This window comes from Amblyomma maculatum, chromosome 2 (assembly GCF_055883805.1).
Source record: "Amblyomma maculatum isolate TAMU_Amacu chromosome 2, ASM5588380v1, whole genome shotgun sequence".
NCBI classification, from domain to species: Eukaryota; Metazoa; Arthropoda; class Arachnida; order Ixodida; family Ixodidae; genus Amblyomma; species Amblyomma maculatum.
In genome coordinates this window covers 94,876,928-94,895,419 of record NC_139345.1, presented here as the reverse complement: position 1 = coordinate 94,895,419, position 18,492 = coordinate 94,876,928, and the positions used below count along the sequence as shown (strand labels likewise).

At 42.7% G+C, this 18,492-nt stretch overlaps 1 protein-coding gene across 1 annotated transcript in view; it reads right to left on the bottom strand.

The window, feature by feature from the left end:
- Positions 1-16,570, bottom strand: part of LOC146199299 (neurotrimin-like) — a gene marked incomplete at its 5' end in the record, with an annotated part of 43,649 nt that extends 27,079 nt beyond the window's left edge. Inside the window, one exon of the mRNA XM_084592751.1 lies at positions 16,439-16,570. Within this exon, the coding sequence (XP_084448877.1) occupies positions 16,439-16,570 (132 nt within the window). The remainder of the gene's footprint in view (positions 1-16,438) is intronic.
- Between the last annotated feature and the right edge of the window lie 1,922 nt (positions 16,571-18,492).

Below are 18,492 nucleotides of genomic sequence, written 5' to 3'. Positions count from 1 at the left end.
TTTTCCGTTGCAGTTGCAATCATGCCGTCTGTATTGGAGATAAGAAAACATGATTTGTTCAAATGAATGCAAGCTGGCGTCTACTACCGGTTTGCACACACAACGGTCTCCAGTTTCAATTATAGACGCGTGAAAATTTTATAGCGTGCTTCGTTTACTTTTGTCCGCACCGGTACTTACTAATTTTTGTGCCCTGTCTTGTGAAGCATCTTCTCTTTATAGCTGCCTCTCATCTCAGCGTAACCGAGATTTTAAGAAAGAAGAAGAGTCCTAATCAAATGACAAGAACTAATGGCTATTGAGAGTCGCGTCGCGAGTCCTAGTCTGCAGTATTTGTCTTTTCCAAAGTTAGGTTTGTAATGGTGGCTAATTGTCCAACATCTTATTTATTAGCTTCAGATATAAAGTGTCAACGCAGAAGTTGTGCAAAACTTCTACATTGACACTTTACATCCAAGGCTATTATAGACAGCCGTGAAAATAAGCTTGTTGAACTTTTCTACCAAGGTCTCGTTCAGGCAACTCTATTCATTGGTTCATTGGCCTTCAATGAGAGCTATCACTTGACCAGCTGCCGGCGCATCACTCTCCCTCAATGCACACGCGAAGCCCAATGAGGAGACCACTGAAAGGGTGCATTTTTTTCCACTGAGATGGGCCTTAATATGCTGAACCAACGCCGCTGTCACTTGGGTGCTTTTTGTTTTTAATTTACGCGTTTTTACGGCAAGCAACAGCTTCTTTAGGTGAACTTTACCTTGATGTAAACATTTCGGTCGGTTGCTTTTCAAAACGATCTACGACTTTTGAACTGAAAATTGGTTCTTGAATCTAATGACGAAATAAATTAAGCTAGTCTCTACGAACAAGTAAACTTTGAGGAAAGAAAAAATGCTCTAGACTAAGGCAAAGTAACGAAAAACGACTGCGATTAGCTGCTGCGAACGGCGTTGCAATGGAAGCTCTTTGCCTGCGTCCAACCGGGTAGATGTCAACGACGGACCACGTACGGCAAGGGCACCGGTGATCGGCGACAGCCAATATGAGCATGAATAGCGCCGACGTCATGGTGACGTAATAGGGCTATTTTCGTGTCCTGAGGTGGTGCGGACCAACGTCGATGCGGCCTGGCAGCGCTGCGAACCAAGACTGTTTCTACCGGCCGCCACCGTCGTGAAAAGGCGTCAGTATTGTTTATTTACACAGATAACTTTGACATTCCTTGACATTCCTACATCCAACAACTATAGTTGTTGGATGTAGGAATGTCAAGAACGGATAAATAGTGAAGATTTTTGGCCAGTATTAAAATGCTAGTAGGACTGATAACTGCGATACGGGCGAGTCTTTTCACACTCCATTCAGCTGCTGCTACCCGGCACGACTTGCCTGGCGTCTGCTAGCTTCACTGCTGAAGGCGTTGTTGTCGTGGCTGTAAGAAGAAGGAGAAGAAAATGCACGGGCCTGCTACTGGCTCTGTAGCTTAGCCACCTCCGCTGCCTCGTGCAGACAGAAGAGATTTATTTTTATTTATTTATAGGAAGGGAAAGGCGTGGTAACTGTCTCACTTGTTTTTCTGTGGACACCGCAACCGCGCCGTAAGGGAAAAAACTGATTTATTTATAGAAAGGGAAAGGCGCGGTAACTGTCTCACTTATTTTCTGTGAACACCGCAACCGCGCCGCAAGGGAAGGGAGGAAGGTGGGAGTGAAAGTCGAAAGAGAGAAAGAGGAGCCGTAGTGGAGGGCTACGGAGTAATTTCGACCACCTGGGGATCTTTAACGTGCGCTGACATCGCGCGCCGTAAGGGAAGGGAGGAAGATGGGAATGAAGATGGGAATGAAAGTGGAAAGAGAGAAAGGGAGCCGTAGTGGAGGGCTACGGAGTAATTTCGACCACCTGGGGATCTTTAACAGACAGAAGAGAAAACAGAGAAGAAAGAAAAGGAAGAGGGAGAGAAAGACGTCGCAACAACAGCCGTCGTCCACCACCAAAGCGGTGGCGGGTGCAATGACGGCCCACAACAGATAAAGATTCGGTGGCAGGCCAGCCCCCGCCGCAAGCGGCGGCGACCGACCTGTCCCAGCCCCCTTGCTGAAGGCGTCGAGCCAATCTACAATGTCTTTATTTTATGCAATGGGCTCCCCAGCATAGCAGTGATGAAAAGCTTTGGCCGGTTCCGATGCGCCGTCCGCTGCCGCTTTGATGCGAAACTCGCTAAGCCTAGCGACGACTAGGGCAAGCAGGGAGCTCAGTTTGTCGTGTTCCCGCCTTGCGCATGTGGCCGTTGCCGACAGACCGCAGTTATTCTGTTAACGTTGCTGTCTCGTATTTTCCGGTACGAACGTGAAGTAACGTACACCAAGCCAAGCAGCGCTCAAACATTGCTGTGTGTTTACACAAGCTATGGGCGGAGCTTGAGAGGGTCAGCTTAAGGGGGCATTCTGCTCTGTGTTTCCCTGCTTGCACTATGGAGGCAGCTCGCACAGGCCGGTGGAATCCGAACCAAAGGCTTCAGAATTTCGCGTCCGCTTCTCTACCACTGAGATACGCCGGCAGCTGTTAAATCTTCCACTTTCTTAGGTAATTATGTTGCGTGCAACCCAATCTTGAGAGTATTCACCAGCGCCACCCTCCTCCGCAGTGGCTAGGTTAAGAAAGCCGCTTGTGCGCATTCGTATTCAATGTCAATGTCCGAATGGTGTCCATTTTCTTTTCTCTTATATTTTGCAGGCCCTCTTTCAAATGATCGCAGTCCTTAACGCCATTGTCTGCGTCGGCCAGACTTTAGCAGCACAAATAGTGAGCACTTCGACTTTCGTGGTTCTTGATGCTAAGGATAATTGCACCAGCCCAGTTCATACGCTTGAACTAACGCAGTTTGTCACTTTGGCAAAGAAATACGGGAGGATACAGGGTAGTGTGGTAGAAACTCTATTATTTTATTTCTACAGGCATTAATGACATTGAAAGAATAAATATGCGGAAATATTTCGTACTTCGTTTATTGGTGGCTTTAACCTTGGTAATTTGGCACTAAAATGCAAATAATTTAATGAAAGTTATCTTCTTTAGCCGAAGTGAGACGAATTAAGGTTAATGCTGTCAAATTAAAAGCAATAATTTTTGGGCTCGGAATAAGAAAGCTCTGGTGAAACTCGGACTTCACTGTGATAGCCACAGAATTAATCTTGTTGATGACCATAAAGTTCTTGGGGTATATTTTCCTTAATTTAGGATAGGGCACTCAGATTAGTTGCCTATGCAATAACTATCTTTGATTACAAGGGTTTTATCACGTTGTCGACATGTGCTTCGCAACGAGACGAAACTTCAAATGCACAAAGCATTGTTTACTTCCCATCTAGTATATTACTGTACCTTGGTTTCGTATACTGCCACAAAAGCAAATCGCAACAGACTGCTTAGGATACAAAAACCTATAGTTCGCCATGCGGAAAGCATGGAACAAACGGCCAATATATAAGAATGATTTCAGACTAGACGAAATAATTTCCATAATTCATTTTTATGAATTCCGTTTACTAAAACTGTTTTTTAATCGTCTTCTGCGGTCACTAGCCAAATTACCATTATGGAATGTTTGAATGCCGAACCGCTAACATGAAACATATCTAATATGGTTGTATAATGTACGTTTCTGTATGTTCTACAAATATCAAGCTTGGGCTTATTGTCTTCCTTCATTATTACAAAACCTATACACACCGTAGGCCTTAATAGATGAGAGATTAGGTCTCCAGTTTTGTATTTACATTAAGCATTAGGCTGTCGTGTTTTTGTTGGGGCTCTGTGAAATAATTTCTTGGTTTTACGACGCGTTTATTTATGAATTTTCAGTGTTAGTTTCGATGTTTCAAAACGTTTATCATTGTTTTAATGATTATTAGTGCAACCCATTGTAGATTTGATTTGTTAATTGTTACTGTCATGTAATGGTCTCCGGAATCTTATAGTCAAGCGGCTTCAGCAGCTTTTTGCATAAAAACCATACAGTTTTTCAAGAAAAAAATAGCTTCATTGAATTAAATTAAGTGTGAGTGCACTTTTTGAGGCACTTCCTACAGCTGCTAATAATCGTCAAATTAAGTGGATTAATTGGAATCCGGGCAAGTACATGGATGGGTGAGTGACAATAAGTGAGTGAGCAAAGGAAACTAAAGACCGTTTCTTGCGAAAGCGACAGTCACAGATGCAAAGGAGAATATGAATACAGGGCAGCTCTCCGTATATTGTGCAGCATCATTGAGACATGAGAACCCAGGGCCTCGAAAAGAACAGCGCAAAATAATTGGACTAACTCTCATTATTTGGTTTCTGATATTTCGCAATGCATTCCTTCACAACTAATCAAACGAGGCTCGCTAGGTCACACTCTGAACTTTTGTAGTAGATTTCACAGCTCTTGTTGGGGCATGACAGACGACGACTTTACCGTCGCGTCTAGCTGTTATAATGCTTCTCATGAAACTAGCACGCATTACTGAAACGACTCGAACATCTCACTTCAACGAGTGGAACTGGTTTCCTTCACGTGGAAACTCAAAGACCCTCAATAAACCTGGTATTTGCCTCCTTTAGTGGAATAAAACGGTGCAGAGGATGCAGAGATGGCATAGACGTAGAGTCCCGACTCATTTGAAAGAACACCGTGGTTCATATATTGGTGCCGCGCAATTCTCCTAAAGAAAACATCTTCTACTTTGAATGGAACTGCATAACAAGGCCTGGAGTACGGCATGACTCAGGTGGCCAAAGACAACAGTGCACTCCGTCCCTAGAATAGAATATGGCCGCTATGGTGTAGTAATCTGCTGCAACCTCCCGTATGAATGCACCTTATTCTCCGGCTCTCATCCTCCAGCGGTTAGGGAAAGCGTTGGTCAGACCTGCATTGCATCGGCGTTTTAAGAATATTTTGCTCCGGACAAGCATCCACTGAAAACTGTTCTTGGAGAAAATTAACGCCAGAAGCGGCCTAGCGAGAACTGATTTTTGGATTCCCTCATATTAAGAATGTAGCATACACCTTAGATAAAATGCCCCTGCGATTCGCGGATCATATTTTGGACCTAATTAACTCAGGAGATGAACTGCAAGCCATGGCTAATGAGTGAGGCAAGCAAATCAGTTACATGGACAATGCACATTCTTGCATTCATAGTGACAGAAGTAGCGAAAACATCACAGCAGAGGTTACTATATACGTATACAGAGCTAAGCTTAAATCGAACATTTTTCTGCTCAGCTTGCAACTTAGGTCCTCTGGCATATTTGTTTACTTTTTGCTCTATTTAACCAAAGTGTACGAGCTTTTTTTTTTTTTTTGTACCCACCCCTGTTACAATTCCTCTAGGGATTGACAGTACTTTGAAATAAAAAATAATAAATAATAAACTAGAGTAAAACTTTCCACTTGGATTTTTGAATATCTCTCAATAATACTGAAACGAACAGAAGACAACTATGAAACGAAGAATTAGTTTTACATTGATGTCAGCTAAGAGCTTCCAGGGGGTTCCGGTAATACCTGCAAGAAAAGGCTACACTGAATCGACGCTGGGCATGATGCTATGCCTAATTCTTTGCGAATTACCTACAGAACCCTCTTATTTGGCACGGCTATGCTGCCGCTTATGAAGCTCCATGCGGCATGTATCAGCACATCATATGCTACGTTATTCGTGAAAGAGCAAAATTATCTGCATTTTTTTTATAATTGTCGGACTAAGAAACGTCTGCATGTCAGAGGGGTGTGGGTTGACCTTCTTGCCCCATGTCTGCATTTTCTCTTTTTTTTTTTTTTCTTCTGCGGTACCAGAGTATAGTAGCGATGGCATCCTGCATAAACTTATGTTGTCAGTTCAGCGCTGTGTTTGTCTGCTTGTCTCGTCTAGGCCTCGTGCTGTTTCGCTTCATCAACTACGGCTATACTCCTTCTCATAAGGCATTTGCAGCACTACTAAGCCAATCTACGAAGCGGATGACCGAAGCCAAGCAGGATTACGTGCACTGCACAACTGTGTTCCTGCGCGCCTCCTCTCGGTCACGGCGACCACGATGTTAGAACAAGGTAAGTGTGCAATCGTGTACGCGTCGTTCGTGACTGGCCAATGTCATCCTTGGCATTCGTATTGCTCTAAACTGCTTGTGTAACGTAATGTAGAAGGTAGCGAGAATTTGCGGAATGGCTTCTTAGTATTTTGTAAGTTTGATGAAGTGGGTTTCGATGCCCTAATTTAAAGCCTCTAGAGTAGGATCGGCCAAGCTTCGGTGCCATCGGTCTTACTTTATATAGTTCACACAAAAAAAGTTTGTCATAGTTTTGGTGACCGTTTCAGACGCCTGGAAAAAAAAAATAAGCGCGCTTAATTCATAAACTTGACGAAGGCACGCTATTATTGCTGTTTGATTCTTATCAATTTAAGGCATAAAAAGTGGGTAGGGGGTAATCATGGCTTGAGTCTCATTCGAAAGCTGTTAAGCATATTTTTGCATCGTTTAGCAAGGCTGTACGCGGTTTAACTCTGATTAAACTACATCGCTTTTGTTACGCCAGCGCTCCCGCCGTTGACATTCCCCTCCTCCTCACCAGCACTGCAGTTGTCTTTTACATCAATGCCCTCCGGCGTCATTACGGTAGATAAGAATAATAATGGACTAGTTTTCAGGAAATCAGCCTGGAATAGGGGTTAGCACTCTCGGCTGAGACATAAATAAGTTAAATTGGTTCACAGGAAGGGAAAGGCGCAGTAACTGTCACACTTGCTCTGTGGACACCCGAACCGCGCCGTAAGGGAAGGGAGGAAGGTGGGAATGAAAGTGGAAAGAGAGAAAGAGGAGCCATAGTGGAGGGCTACGGAGTAATTTCGACCACCTGGGGATCTTTAACGTGCGCTGACATCGCACAGCACACGGACGCCACTTCGTTTCGCCTCCATCGAAACGCAGCCGCCGCGGTCGGGTTCGAACCCGGGAACTCCGGCACAGTAGTCGGGCGTCTTACCACTGTGGCACCCCGGCGGGGCCGGCTGAGACATGGAAGGATTGTGTTTCGAGTCCTGGCGTGTACACGATTCACTTATTTTCATTCAAGGTCATTCGGTCACACCGAACCGAAATTCAAAGTTACACTCCGTGTAGTAGAGTTTCTGCTCTAAAACATTAGGAAATATTCACTGCAAACATTATTTTGCCAACTCCTTCATACAGTGAGTTAAATACAGTTTTCAACAGCAAACAATCCGTATCTGCGCTCCAGAGCTTACCCTGCGTGTGTCATTGTGACCGTATCCGTGGTATCATTCATGCTGAGTAAGCGAAAGTGAAAAAAGTAAAAAATTTACTGGCTTGGTCTGTGACGCCGCTTGAATGAAGAAATTAACGGAATCAAAGAGAACCAAAACAGGAGGAGGAAACAACTTTATTCGAAGCATACTCAGGTGGGCTGGGAGTTGTAAGGTTAGTATGTTCGCTGCCACTGTCATGCAAAAGCGTGACATAGGGAGATAAATAAGTGAAATAATAAGCAAGTGCGGCTACAATGTTTCCAGAACTGTTACTGGCTATATGACTGAAGTCTGTTGCTGCTATGAGTATGAGCCGCACCTAGTTAACGATGTCATAGCAAGCCAGCAGGGCCAGCTCGCTCGAAATATTTCCGAGGCGTACAAAATGACCAATTTGAGTTGCGCTTTGCGCTAGCGCACTTTATTCTTGTTATCAAATTGCTATTTATTATTGCTATTGGTGGTTTCTTTATCTATTTGAACTAGATAAAAATACATTTATTTTTGCCCATTGAACAAATGCATGTAATTTTTACGTTCGTCACGGTGGACCACAAAATTAACGCTACGCAGATGCGATCAATAATTTCAAGCCCCATCGTACAATCGCTTATGTTTTTACTTTGTACATAATGGGTACAGGATTCAAGAGTGATACTTAGCCGCTAGACGCCAATTTCACCAGGAACATAACAAAACTTTGCAACTACAGTCGAACGAACACTGCGTCTTGGAGGAAGGCTTCCTTTATTTATTACATTAAAAAGGAGAATAGCGAGAGTGTCAGAACCTGGCATTTGCCTGAGCAGATATTCAGTGAAGCGTATTCAATTATAATTTTTTTCAATTTTCTAAATACAGTTTATTTCAAAGCTCTTTAATATTTATTTAAAATAATAAAGTCTGCAGCATTATTTTGTTGTTATGCCACATCTCAAAAACATTTTATTTCTAAGAAACTGGCCTGCTTTGGTAATTCACATTATCAAGCATTTACCCTTTTAAACCCACTGAAATATAAGTTCTTGCTTTTTGCTACCTACAAAAGCATATTTTTCATACTGAAAGTATGCGTTGTATTCATTATATCTAATGCGTAATAGATAGCTTCTTGCTGATCTCTATATATTATTACGTGTTATATGATCTAGTACCTTATCTAAAAGACATCCTATATTGCGAAGGACATACGTACGATATGATGCCACATCTAACAATCACCGTCCATCGCGCTTTATAAATGAGCGTTATTAGGTATAGATCCCCCCTCAACATTAATATGCCCATTACCGCATAAAGCACTCGCAATTATTGCGACAGATTTTACGTGAAGCTTACGCAAGAATGTTTTACGGCATATTATTTCTTATTAATCTATATTCGGAAGAAGAATTTTTTAATCCAAGAAAACTCTGTATTTATTGCTGTGCGAAAGAAGTTTTCCCAATTTTTCGACTTCGTGCTGTGGGCCATCAAGACAAACGAATTGCGCACATTCTTATTCGATAAATGTAATTTTGCTGAAGCCTTCCTAATTAACTTTAAATATTTTGTTGTATCAAAGAGATACCAGTATTTCATTTTGCATCTCTAAGTACAAATGTCGGATTGTCAGAGTAATAGTATATTTTGGAATTTCAAGAGAGCTCGGCCAGGTTAATAAATTATTAGATGGTCTCTTTGATGTCTCCTAAGACAATAATGTCGAAAGCCTACCCTTCTCTCCTATCATTTGCCTCTTATCGGCGTTTATTGCAGTGCTACATATAATTATAATTGGTCACACTTTCTGCGGAAAGTGTTTGGATGGTACACCAATCGCTCCTGTAGTGTGGCGTTCCTTGGCCCGCGTTCATTTGTGGGATTGGATACGGCAGGAACGCTAGAAAAGGAGAACACATCTCGCGGAATATCGCGCACAGATCCAACGCCTGAAGAAGGCGTTGACAGATCTCGCGCACGGGATTTCGTTCCATGAGCCTAGAACGGCTTTCGCCTTAAAGAAGTTTCGAAAACACTGCAGTATCTAGAGTGGAGAAATGCGAAAGCCTGAGCGTTGCTACTGCACACGATACATCGCGCGCCCCTTTTCGAACACAACCAGTGTTCCGTCGAACGCATCAAAGTTCACTGGCGTTCTTTAATAATTGGTTCCCAGGAAAGAAAAGGCACAGTATCTGTCACACACAAACTCACTGATACACTTCGCGGAAAAATCTCGCCGATGCAAGATTATGATATCACATCGCGCATTTATTTGGCTCATTAAGTCAGAAACACATCCACTTTCGTTTGGCGTGACTTCACATTGCTTGGACGTCGACGTCAGTCGTATGGATATTTCGATGTCTGATCGATTTTACTTTTAAATTTTGATTGTAATAATTAAATATTCATCCTATTAACACTTTTGCAGCATCATCAGATCGTCCTCAATCGATCATAACCATACGTTTGATCCTAACTTTTCTAGGAACGACACAATGGCTGAGGACACGTTCTGTACACAGGAACTCGCCAACATAGCCTAGAAAGGCGTTCGCCTTAAACGTATACATTTTAGAACAGAGAACCTAAACTCGATCTCTGTTACTACGCATATTACAGGTTGACAGTCATTGGTAATTAACTTAACAATATAGTGATTTTGCTGGAAACAATTGATAAAAATTATGGGGCTCCTAACTGTCCATTCATTGCAGGTGGTACAGCCCGAACTAGACGAGATACAAAAGCAAGAAGAAGACACAGACAAGCGCGGAAAAGTGCTTCTTCTGCCTGCTTTTGTTTCTCGTATACACCCACATTGAACGGATACCAACTTGTCCAGCTTTCCACCCTTCTTCCTAACTCTCCACAAGAATTTATGCAATAGCTTTTTCGTATGGACATAAGTTTGCTTTTAGTTGGCTTCCTAAGAAGTATCAATTACTTCCTATACACACTTCTTACGGTTTCAGCCACAAATGTTATTAACTATATTTCATGCTTTCCTAAATGTATCATGTATACAATTGTTAAGTCGGTTAAGTAATGATGTTAAATAGTAAATCCTACTTCGGTAGTTATAGGTTATTTTTACCTAAAGTCCTGTTCAACGCGCAACTTGTTCGATCTCATTTGCAATAATCACTGTAAAGTGTAGTTAATGTATTTAAACTCAATTATTAGTGTGGTAACGTCAAGGGTCTTGTTCAGAAGAAAATCCTGCATTGGCTTTCTCGATATGAGTGACAAATCGAGGTTGCCAGTCGGAAAGACAGGTAGTTTGCAGGTGATACGGCCAGGCACTGATTCGTGGACAGGTCTTCTGACGAAGAGACGTCCTTCTGTTGTGCGATGTCAGCGCACGTTAAAGTTCCCCAGGTGGTCGAAATTACTCCGGAGCCCTCCACTACAGCTCCTCTTTCTCTCTTTCCACTTTCTCTCCCATCTTCCCTTTCCTTAAGGTGTGGATCAGGTGTCCACAGAAACAATTGTGACAGATACTGCGCATTTCCCTTCCTATGAAACAATTTTAAAACGTCTTCTGACGTCACTAGACCACATAAAGTAGCTGAGTTGTAAGGATATGGGAATCGAACACGTGATCTTAGGATCTCGATTCAGACACGCAACGCCTAGACCGCTCAGGCATGGTCGTACGGCTTGGTTAAAGTGGGAGGAGGAGGAAGAACATTTATTTCCGCCGAATATGGCGCGGCAGCCACCTGGATTTTATATATATGTCGAGCTGTCCTTCTCATAATGTGCTAGCCCACAACTGTATCCTAAACTGTATCTACGAGATAACATAGGCACATAAGTAAGGGTTGTTGATTAAGCGAGTAGCACAGTGCATCTATGCGAAAGAGGATCTACAAGGAAAGCTATACATACTGAAGCCAATAACGCGGCCGAGGGATCCTCTTAAAGGCTAAGCTTAACTGTCTCCCATATTTTGTTATTTATTAAACCGTAGCTTTCCCTTTCTCGATTCCTAATAGAATTTAGTTTCTGACTAACACAATAAATACACTGTAATCTATGATCATGAAAGTAATGGCGCAAGGACAGCTGTGGCCGAGGAACGCCACGATATAATTGCGAATAGTCTGTCGTTCTGTTATATTTATAGACAGCTATGTATACTATATACTATATGCTCTGAAAGATCTCAATCAGCGCTCTAAATTATGCATTAAATTTATCTGTTATCTATAAAATAAAGGCCTTAAATACGCGGTATTTAATGTATTGTACAATGTGAAGAGCGAGTTTCTTGATGTCCTCTTTATTTTTTGTTCTTTTCTTCTCGCGTATTCTTTTCTGTTTTGTGGCAGTGGGAATACGCATTCATAACTCAATTTTCTTTTCACATTCGTCCTCATTGCAAGCGCAGTTCAGAGCTGTATGTGTGTGTCGTTCTGTCTCGTTGCCAGTGATTTTGCTGTTTCTGTCACCGAGTCCAACCAACTCGGTCAAGCTTCAGACCGAACTTCCTTCCACGTCACGCCGAAACAAGGTACTACACGACAGCGTCACAGTCACGCCGCTAATCACGGGACTATTGATGTTCTGCACGACTTTCAAACTGCCGCCATCTGTCGGCTTCCGCATGCCACACGTGCTCACAAACCGTCGAAGACGGAGTGCCGCCGCCGACGTGGCACCATGGCACACAACAGTCACGCAGGCACTGAAAAATAAGGTGAGTGGAAAAAATAAAGCTGGAGGCTACACGGCATCCTGTACTGCTATCGATGCCACCGTTGCTCCCATACTGCTGCTGCTGCTGATGCCGTTGTTGCGGCCGGTGACAATCTAGTAGAGGGGACAATGCGACGTGCGCTCTTCACACGATGGCATTGTGCCGTGCAAGAGGAGACACAGACCGCACACACTGAAACCGCGGCCGGACGAGACGAGTCGGCTGAAATGAGTGCTTGAAACACGACGAAATAAATAGACCATAAGTGCGGGAGAAGAGGTGGACCTAAATAAAAATAAAGGGATAAATAGCCGCCAATGAACGAAATGTAAAGGTGAGAAGAAGTGGGAAAATTGTGAAAAAGCTTTGATGATAGGAAGCGAGAGGCACCGCTTCCGAGGGAGCTGGGGACGAGCGGCGCACAGGAGGGAATCTAACAGCAAGATAAAAAAAAAAAAATCAAAAGTTGCGGAAATAAAGCACCCTAGATTCAGCGCGGAGGAAGCGTCATTAAAGTTCGCCAACGAGTCCCGTCACGTCGAGCCCGGTGCGGTGGCCTCACTTGACGAAGCCCAAATAGCGCGCAACAAACGCCGTTACGGGCGCTGCGTTCGCTGAAAGGTTCGCGACGCGTGGAAGAGGGAGAAGGGGCCCTGCGAGCCCGGTGTCGCCCAGCTAAGCGCGCAGCTTCCTCTCCGGAGAGGCCTATAGGGAAGTGAAGCTGGCCGGGGGAGAGGAGGAGGAGGAGCGGCGGTTGTGGGAAGAAGCGAATTTTTTGTGTGTGCTGTGAGCCGCCGTCTGTCGCGAGTTTGGCCGCCGCCGTTCCAAGGTGGTGGCGGGCCGACGACCAATTGGCACACCCAAGATGTTGACGTGTATTTACACGACCCGCAAAGTGCAACAGCCGGTCGCCCAGCATTTTTACCTCTAAGCTGCGGTCTTTTCTTTCTTTTTTTTTTTTTTTCAAATTTATTGGCCTCCAACGCCTCCAGTTTACTTGGGGGTGACCGCGCTCGATCTCTTCTTTCTTGACTGGCTCCGGAGTGTAATCGACGAGTCCTAGAAGTACGGTATCCGTTCTACGGTTTGTTTTGATAGTCTTGTAGTTTGTCAAATTTTCGGTCGTGTGAAGGAATATTCAATACAGTTAAATATCAGAGGCTGAGCGAAAACAAAACGTCATGATATCTTTGCATCAATATGCCACATACTTTGTAGAACAGTGCTTTACGTGTTCTTTGTACCCTTGTTTACTTGCTAATTCAAGTTATGTTACTTTCCAGCAGGACTTCCGCGTTTTTTTAATGAAATGTATTACAGTGCTAGTCCTTTCATGTTTGAGCTAGTAACTGGATCTGCAGTGCAACTTTAGAAATATATAATCAGAGAAATAACTCAAGTTACCGACATTCTAGTGGAAATTAAGAAGAAGAAATGGACTTGGGCAAGACATGTAGTGCGAAGAGAGGATAACCGATGGTCGCTGAGGGTAACAAACTGGATTCCAAGGGAAGGAAAGCGTAGCAGGGGGCGCCAGAAAGTTAGGTGGGCGGATGAGATTGAGAAGTTCGCAGGGGTCAGGTGGATGCAGCTAGCACAGAACCGGGTTAAGTGGAGAAATATGGGAGAGGCCTTCGCCCTGCAGTGGGTATAATCAGGCTGATAATGATGATGAATGAATCTAAACAAGTAGAAGCGCGTTCTAAATAAACACAGAAATAAAACATTTAAATTATTAAGAAATTTTGTCAGAAACATTGTTCCACTTATACACATCTGGAACACTGTTTCAGATATATTTGGACTATTACGAGGAACCGTGATCCAGGAAGAATATTTTATTGGCTTCATGTTGAAACTGCAGATTTTGAAAATTTAGATTGCCTAGAAACAAAAAGTTCACTAAAACCTTCGCATCAAGCTGCCATTTACGTAAAATTGTTTTCTTTCTTGCCTCAAACGACAACCCTCACAATAAAAAACCTCAACGTCACAGTAATGCCTCTTCAGCGCTCCAGAAGCACCTCAGAGAAAAAAAAAATTGTTTTTATATAGAGCGTTTTTCTCGGTGAGACTTTTCGCGTGCAGTTGGCAAAAGATATGCGCCATCAGCTGGTCACGCTATAGTTTTTTTTAAAAACCCATAACCTGGTCACGCTATAGTTTTTTCTAAAAACCCATAACTAAGGCTACGTAAATGTTACCTTTCTACCAAATTTGTGGGTAGCTCTCTTTAAGACGAGCGACAACTTCTATATTTACGTTTAAATCCTCGAGTACATGCATTTGCAGTAATATCATGGACCCCCAGTACACGACCAACTTTACAAAAACGCGTAATCGACACGCAGTACTCTATTTGACATGAGAAAGGCTACATAAGCTGCGTAGACATGCATTGTAGGCATATCCGCCATATTTTAAAAGCCATTGGTGCATTTGCTTAAACCGTGCAAGCTCTCGCGCTCTCCTCGGAGCATTGTCATTCCACCTGTCTCTTTTCAAATATTCCAGCAAAAAGTCAGAACAACACTAATTCCGAACATGCTCTGAACACCCTTTCTCCAAACACGTTCGTCGTTTCCCAGCTGTGCCCCTGTCGGCAGGTAGAAAATGCTGATTACACGGATCATACTTGCGAAAAAAAGCTACATGTAAACACTCTTTAATGCACTGGACTCACTATCGAGAGGTTTGAAAGTTAACCCACTTTAATGGTCACATGTCCGACGACGGAAGAAAATAAGGTCTCATTGCCTCGCTCTCGCCTCCCTTCTCTCTAGTGAGCAGTGGCGTAGTTCTATCTGGAACGTGTCATCAGGTAAGTGACACCAGGTCCTACGTAATCGCATTGATGAATAAAAAAGCTCTTTCACTAATATCAACCCGTTTCGCATAACTTCTACTTCTAAATGTGAATACGTGGATGCAAAAGTTTGTATTCCGCATAAAAAGCTGGAACGAGCATCGTTCCAGATAAAATATGCTGAATAAAAGTTTTAATTCTAGCTTACCACGAACACAAAATGTGTAAAACTGATTTATTCGACTATGATCAGCGTCTCATCGTTTCATCTTGCTTGACTGGCGTGCTTACTGTAAAACATCGCTCAGAGTATCCACATATAAGCCTGATACTTCTATTTTGTATTTTTTTTTGGGGGGGGGGGTTCAGCTTACACCACTCATGTAGTGAAATTAGCTAATATTATTTTGTTTTTGCATGTCTCATAGTATTGCTGTGAATAAAATGTGCATGAGAAGAAACCAATTTACGCTGTATGCTTTCTTATAGATGTCAGTTATAATTTGTTGACAGAATAAGTACTTAACTAGTACTTAAGTAGTATTGCAGTAGCTAAGTACTGGAGCTGCATGTTAGTCAAAATTCCTTCATACAAATACATCGCCTAGGCTAGAGCTTTCCATGTGGTTATCATTATAAAGCAACAGGAGGCTTATTTTTTTCTTCAGGTTATTCTTTTAAGGAGGATGATCATTCCAAAAGCAAAATATAGCCTAACATTTGTAAATTGTTTTGGTACGCACCATCCGTATATGACCACGTTTTGTGCAAGAACCAAGAGCTCATTGACATAAAGTATACTGCCAATATCGAAAGGAGAGACTCACAATGAAAATGACAGGAAACTTTCACATTTATGCTCGTTGTGTGATGTATTTAAGACGGCAATCTGCCTTGAAAAGATATCTTACGTGTCAGCTTTGAGAATGTAGCTTTAGCTTTAAAATATAGCTTTTTGTTTTCCCCTAGCATCATCGGAACTCAAACTACGAACTTGAGTGTCGGTTATCAATAAATTCAAAGACATGCTATAGTCGACCAGCCGGCGCTTCTTGCGGATAAAGTCAGATCGGTGTCTCGGCGGAGATCTAGTCCACATTAGAGCGAAAAAATTATGGAGGTTAGGATTGCATTTATCTTTTGAAAAAGGCTACTTGGCCGTTTAACCTTCACAAAACGCAGCCTGTATGGAGTAAACCTCGAATCAAGAATCGAAGCAAAACACGCTATTTATTATATTGTCATTGAAGCCTGGATCCTCAAAATTGCACGTTCGGTTCGTACGAGTGTAGAAGCTACGTTGAATCTGCTGTTCATAGTCGTAACAGGCAAAGCATGAAGACAACCATATAAAGAGCCAGTATTGTGTCCCTTACTTAAAACTGAATATTTGTTGGGAAGACAAAAATGCAAATACATGGCTATGAGGAAATTCTCAGCCACCAGAAGAATAACAGCGGACAGAAGCAAGTAACAGCATATAAAATTAGAAATGGTTAGAAGTTTATTGCCTTCGTTTGAAGAACGTGCGCCACTTTTCCGGTCCCCGAGCAATGAAGAAGGGAAGAACACAGAAAATATTACGTCACCTCTGCCCCCCCCCCCCCTTCTCCGCCCATAAGTGATTCTCACCTTAAAGCTTCCAAGGTTGTCAACGACACAGGTGAGTGTAACTTCTCGTCCAGCCGCTACAGTCACGTTAGGGATGGGCTCGGCAAAGCTGGGGAGTTTCCTGTGAACTGACGACGATCCTCCTGCAATCAATAAATAAATCAATCAGTATTGAACCAGTGCATCAATTATTTCGTCTGCCAAAATCCAAGAAATCTTAGCGTCAAAATATATTCTAGGCAATAGCTAAAAACAAACTGAAGAATCATCCGCAATGAACTCATCGATTGATCGACGCGAAGAATCCCTGAAGCAGAAAGCATTAGACTTTTTTTTTTCTGTTGATATAATTTATTCTTATTCTAGACAGCTGAGGCGTTCCGTGCATATAACTGTAAATAAAACAACGAACAGAAAAACAAAATGAGACCCATGACCGCCGTTAAGTGCAGAAGACACGTCACCTAAAAGATTAACGCGCTCTTCTTTATTTATTGTCGAGACCATTTCCCGACAGAGTACGGGCATTGGCGGCGACCGCTTAATCCCAACGACAAACACTTCAGATCGCGGAAGCCGTCTTTCCATTAAAACAATCGACCCCTTTGCCGCTTTATTTATGGTCTCCCTTCGAAGCCGTGTTTGTTTTAAGGATTGCTCTCCTGCGGTCGTTGAGCTCGGCGACTTGCGAGAATTTTACTTGGTGCTTTTTGTTGGTGATCTCCATTCTTCCAGTGTCTTCATCTTAGACGCCGACAGCGCGGGACTCTATGCCATTTTGTCGTTTAAAACGTATTCGAATGCTTAGAGTACAGTGGGAGTAATAATCAATACTTATCTTAACACAGAGTACAGGCTTCACTCACGACAACTCACGACAGTGCTGAAGTAAAAAAGTGTGGAATGCGGTCTGTTTGAAGCGCCTTAACCTCATTTGGGGCCTTTTCCAGCGAATATTTCACTTGATCTAGGCTGTCCACTGAACACTGCCTTCTAGGTACAGGCTCAGCTTTTTTGTACGTGCGAAAAGGTGCAGAAACAACGACTATCTTTTTAAGCAATAATCGATCAGAAAATCAAGGTCAACAGTGGCAGACGTATTGCGCTTTGATTTCAAAGAGGAGTGTTATTTCTCTATTCTCTGACGACGATAGTTGTACAGGTAGGCTCACCGCAATGCCTGATTTGGGTGTACACTTTAACATACAGAACAATAAATGTCCAAAATGTGTTTGGGTGGCCTGTCGAGAACAAGCGTTCATTTGGTATTGCTTGTCTAAGCCTACATCACGATATCGCGATAATGAGAAATGGCAGGCCTTCACTCTCTGGAACATGGGCGCACAGAAGCGTCTTTGAGCTGGGAGTTTCGGCAAAATGTCTGGATTTTTATTTGTGTATTGGTTGAAATGGTGTTCGCATATTTATTTAAGTTAGATTGCTCTATTTTTTCGTCTCGTGTATTACTATCTAAACATTTGCTTGAAGATACCGCAATCATTCGTTTATAACCTAACTGAAACATCATCAGAAGCATTCCTAACGAAATCGTTCAAACAAATTAAAAACGATAACGCTGTAGTATGCCATCACAAAACGAGATGTTTGTTTGTTTGTTTTTTTGTTTGTCAGACTTGCGAAAACACTTCATACTTGGGCGCTTTTCTCGACTGGCCGCACCGTGGGAAGCCCTAAATGATGTTTCGACTATTTTGGACGGTTTAAGACCTGTGCTGTAATAAAACATATACAGCCGGCTTTCATCCACGCTCCAAATTTGCGATTCGTCTTTTTTACAGCACCAGCCATAAGGGCGACAACTCTCAACATAACTTCATGCACTACTTCCGTCATTAAACTCTTTTCTGGCGATTGCGTTTTTTATTGTACAATAACTACACCCTCTGACAGTCCTCTACAGGCCGACCTCAATAATATTTCTCACTGGTGTATCACATGGTTAATGGCTCTTAATATTAGGAAAAGTAAGCATACGACAATCTCATGCCGTTTATGTTCTACCGACATATCAGAACACACACGCACAACAAAATAATAGTTCTTTAGAGTATGTT